The sequence below is a fragment of the Bison bison genome, unplaced genomic scaffold (genome assembly GCF_000754665.1).
Source record: "Bison bison bison isolate TAMUID 2011002044 unplaced genomic scaffold, Bison_UMD1.0 scf7180017864492, whole genome shotgun sequence".
NCBI classification, from domain to species: domain Eukaryota; kingdom Metazoa; phylum Chordata; class Mammalia; order Artiodactyla; family Bovidae; genus Bison; species Bison bison.
The window spans coordinates 8,357,766-8,361,671 of record NW_011495051.1 but is presented as its reverse complement, the minus strand read 5'-3'; the positions used below and the strand labels follow the sequence as shown (position 1 = coordinate 8,361,671).

The 3,906-nt window shown below is 56.3% G+C and overlaps 1 protein-coding gene across 2 annotated transcripts in view; it reads left to right on the top strand.

Moving 5' to 3' along the window:
* LOC104979844 (complement C3-like) overlaps positions 1 to 3,646 on the top strand; it is a 30,635-nt gene extending 26,989 nt beyond the window's left edge. For both annotated transcript variants that reach the window (XM_010828390.1, XM_010828389.1), the window contains 8 exons: positions 386 to 473; positions 756 to 842; positions 1,063 to 1,168; positions 1,829 to 1,918; positions 2,195 to 2,281; positions 2,369 to 2,458; positions 2,570 to 2,705; positions 3,126 to 3,646. In XM_010828390.1, the coding sequence (XP_010826692.1) occupies positions 386 to 473; positions 756 to 842; positions 1,063 to 1,168; positions 1,829 to 1,918; positions 2,195 to 2,281; positions 2,369 to 2,458; positions 2,570 to 2,705; positions 3,126 to 3,258 (817 nt within the window). In that variant the 3' untranslated portion in view covers positions 3,259 to 3,646. The remainder of the gene's footprint in view (positions 1 to 385; positions 474 to 755; positions 843 to 1,062; positions 1,169 to 1,828; positions 1,919 to 2,194; positions 2,282 to 2,368; positions 2,459 to 2,569; positions 2,706 to 3,125) is intronic.
* The last annotated feature ends 260 nt before the right edge of the window (positions 3,647 to 3,906 follow it).

Sequence of the window (3,906 nt, the reverse complement as noted above, 5' to 3'; positions counted from 1 at the left end):
ATGCATCAGGTGAGATTGCAAAGATGAAAGGGTTTTTCAGGGCAAAGAGGGAGGAAGGAGAATTCTAGGCTGAGAGAACAGCATGAGCCAAGGTCCAGTGGCAGGAGAGAGACCAACACTTCAGAGCAATCAAATTGGAGGCTGGAGTGGGAGGAAGTGAACTGGAAGGATGAGACCAGGCATTTTGTAAAGCAAGGAGGGTAAACCAGGAGGCAATGTATCAGATTTCTGTTTGCTAAAGCTATATGCTGTCTGGGGGCAGAAGAGTGACAGGGAGTCACAGGAGGAGGTTACTGCCCTTGTCCAGGCAAGAGGTGACAGCAATGGGAGTGTGGGGGAGGGGCAAGAGGACAGTGGGAAGAGACTCGCTCTGTGAAATCCCCAGGTTCCAGGGTCATCGAGATGCCACAATGACCATCATGGAGATCTCCCTGCTCACTGGCTTCTACCCCAACCAGGATGACCTCAAACAGGTAATGAGCAGGGCGGGGATGTCCTGGAAACCTCCCACACCCCCCAAGTGGGTGCAGAGCGCCTGTCTGTGGGTCAAGGCCCCCAGGTTAATGCCCCCACGGTCTGTGCCCCAAGGTCAGTGGCCATGGTCAACTTTAGCTTAACCTCTGCCCTGACTGTGCCTCAGTTTCCCCAACACTGGAGCTAATTGGACAAAGGTTGGGACCTCTAAGAGTGGAGCTCTCAGGGCTGGGTGCCTCTGTGGATCTCTGCCAACTGGCAGGTCTCACCTTCTGCCCCAGCTCACGAGCGAGGTGGAGAGGTACGCCTTCCAGTACGAGACCAAGATGAACTCCAGTGACAGCACCGTTGTCCTCTACCTGGAGAAGGTAAGGCAAGCCAGGTGTCCTCTGCCAGGGCTGTGCGGGCCGCAGGGTAGGCCAAGAAACGACGGTCAGCACCCTGGTCAGTGATGCTGGAGAGTCATGCCCTGAGGTCGGCTCTTCAGTATTCAAGACCACGTGGTCAGTGGTCATGACCAAGGCCCTGTAATCGGTATCCCCGTGCTCGGTGGCCCTGCGTGCCTCAGACAGTACGCCCCTCCTCCAGCTCTCCCACAAAGAAGACACCGTGCTCGGCTTCCGGGTCCACAGGATGCTGAAGGCCGAGTTCCTGCAGGCTGCCCAGGTCACAGTCTACGACTACTACGAGCCTTGTGAGCAGGGCCTGGGAATGGAGGGGATCCTCAGAGCGTACAAGGCCTGAGAAGGATAGGGTCAGAAAACAAAACAGAAGGGTGAGGCGCGCGGAGCCGAAAAACGAAATGGGGCGTGGCAGAGAGGGTCTTCTTTGGCTCCGTGGGAGGGGTGGCCAGAGGGAAGGAACTTAAGGGGCATGGTGCTGAGGGGCGTGTCCTTCCTTGGTGGTTAAAGGGGCGGGGAGGTGGGGCAGTAGGTTGCCTGGAAGAGGGTGTGGCCGAGCGGAGAAGGGACTGGGCGTGGCCTGTTGGGTCAGGATGGGCAAAAAGCAAGCAGGGTCTTCAAAGAGGAGGGACTTGTTAAGGGCGTGGCTGCGCACCCAGGTGCCCACTAGTGGTAAAGAACCCTCCTGCGACTTCAGGAGACGTTAAGAGACGTGGGTTCGATCCCTGGGTCGAGAAGATTCCCAGCCCACTCCAGTATTCTCACCTGGAGAATCCCATGGACAGAGGAGACGTGGGCTACAGCCCAAGGGGTCGCAAAAAGTCGGACACGGCTGAAGCGTGAAGAATGTTAAAATGATAGGCAGGGGCCTTCTGGGGGCGGGGCCAGACCGGCACCCAGCCCTCCAGAACCAGAGGCCCAAGCCAACCCGACTTACTCGCCCCCTCTCGCAGCCCGAAGGTGCACTTCCTTCTACAACCTGCCCACAGAGCACGCTTCCCTGCGGAAGATCTGCGACAAAGACGTGTGCAGATGCGCGGAGGGTGAGGCCATGGAGACAGAGGGCTGGGGTTGCCAGGCTAGGGATTCAAGAGCTTTTTATCACCTCCTGGGTGCCTTCTGGGTTGAGTTTAGACGGCGAGAGGGAGAGAGAGAGAGAAAGACAAAGAGACAGAGGAGGAGAGAGCACACTACAGACCAGAAAGGCCAGACCCGTCCCTCCCCCGGGGGTTGAGCCTGGGGCCGGATGGGGGTCAGAGTGGAGGAGGGCCCCACTCCTAGCGCAGCCAGAGCACCCTCCCCTTCCCCCAACCTTCCAGAGCAGTGCCCATCCCCAAAGAAGGACAGTAACCACCTGAGTCAGGAGGAGCTCCAGACAGCAGCCTGTGAAGCTGGAGTGGACTTTGGTGAGTGTGGGGCTTGGCAGGGGGGGTAGGGGGCAGACACCTGCAGACTGGACAGCAACACGACACACGCTTGGCCCCCTTCCCCAGTGTACAAGGCCAGTCTGGAGTCTGTGGAGACCTCTGACTCCAACCCCTACATCTACTACAACATGAAGCTCCAAGCCATCATCAAGAGTGGTATGTCCAAGGTGGCAGAGGAGATGGTGTGGGAGCCTACACCGGGGGTCCCAAAGTGGGGGCAGGCCAGGCCCATGCAGGTGAACACGCACTGGCTCTCATCTCCTTCAGGCACGGACTCTGCCAAACCCCTCGCCGTAAAGAAATTCGTCACTCACACCACCTGCCAAGACTCCCTGGGGCTGCAGGAACACGAAACATACCTCATAATGGGCCAGATTTCAGACCTGTGGAGAGTCAAGTCTGAGTGCGTGGCTGGGGGGCTCCTGCTACCCTGGGGACTCAGGCCTGGGCCCCTTTCCCTACCCCAGGCCAGTCCTTGGTGTCAAAATTTCTACTGCACCCGTCAACAGGAGTCTTGGGTTTCAGGGCTACCCTGAATGAAGGTGTAGGCTGTGTACTGCACAGCTCCTGGCAACACTGTTCATTAGGGGATGGTGGTTTTCCAACAGAGGGCAGGAAAGAGTCAGAGCAAAGGGAAGCTTTTCTAATCCCCAGTAGTATGGGCTGGGGTGGGGCTGGGGGACAGCGAGACAGCCCTGTGGAGGACATTATAGGTTGTGGTTCTGGGACTCCGTCAAGCAGGGCAGAGGGGCAAATCAGAAAGGTCTCCACACTTCCAAAGCAGCAGGCTCTCCTTACTGTCCTTGCCTCCTCTCACCCACAGATACATCCATGTCCTGGGCAAGGAGACGTTTCTCATGCACTGGCCAGCGAATGGGACAGTGGGCAAGAAGGAATTGCTGGACCAACTGGCAGGGTTTTCAGACTATATGCACACCCATGGCTGCGAGTCCTGAGACCCTAAGGGTTTCTGCTGCTCACAGGAGGGTGTCTCCAAGCACACCTGAACCCCTGGGCTTAACCTCAAATAAAAAGCATAGAATATTGTACCCAAACTCCAGACATGTGTTCCTGACCCGGAGAATTAAGCAGGGACCCCACGGAACCTGCTCTATCATTAACCTGCCTCCTCTTTCTCACTCCTATTCCATTCCAGTCACACTGGCCTTCTTTGTGACTTTCCAACACCCAAGTTGATTCCCACCACAGGGCCTTTGCACAGGGCCCTGTCCCCTCCATCAGGTACACCCTTCCTCCAGATTTCTTTATGGGTTGAACACTTACCTTATTTGCAATCTGGCAGAGGAAGTTGTTTGCTTTGGTTGTTTAATTTAATTAGTTAATTTATGGCTGTGCTGGGTCTTCGTTGCTTCATGCAGGCTTTCTCTAGTTGCAGACAGCAGGGGCTACTCATTGCTGTGGCTTCTCTTGTTGCAGAGCACGGGCTCATGGGCTTCAATAGTTGTGGCGCATGGGCTTAGTTGCTCCGCGGCATTTGGGATCTTCCAGGACTAGGGATTGAACCTGTGTCCCCTGCATTGACAGGCAGATTCTTAACCACTGGGCCACCAGGAAAATCTCTGGACTCTGTTTTAATGTCACTT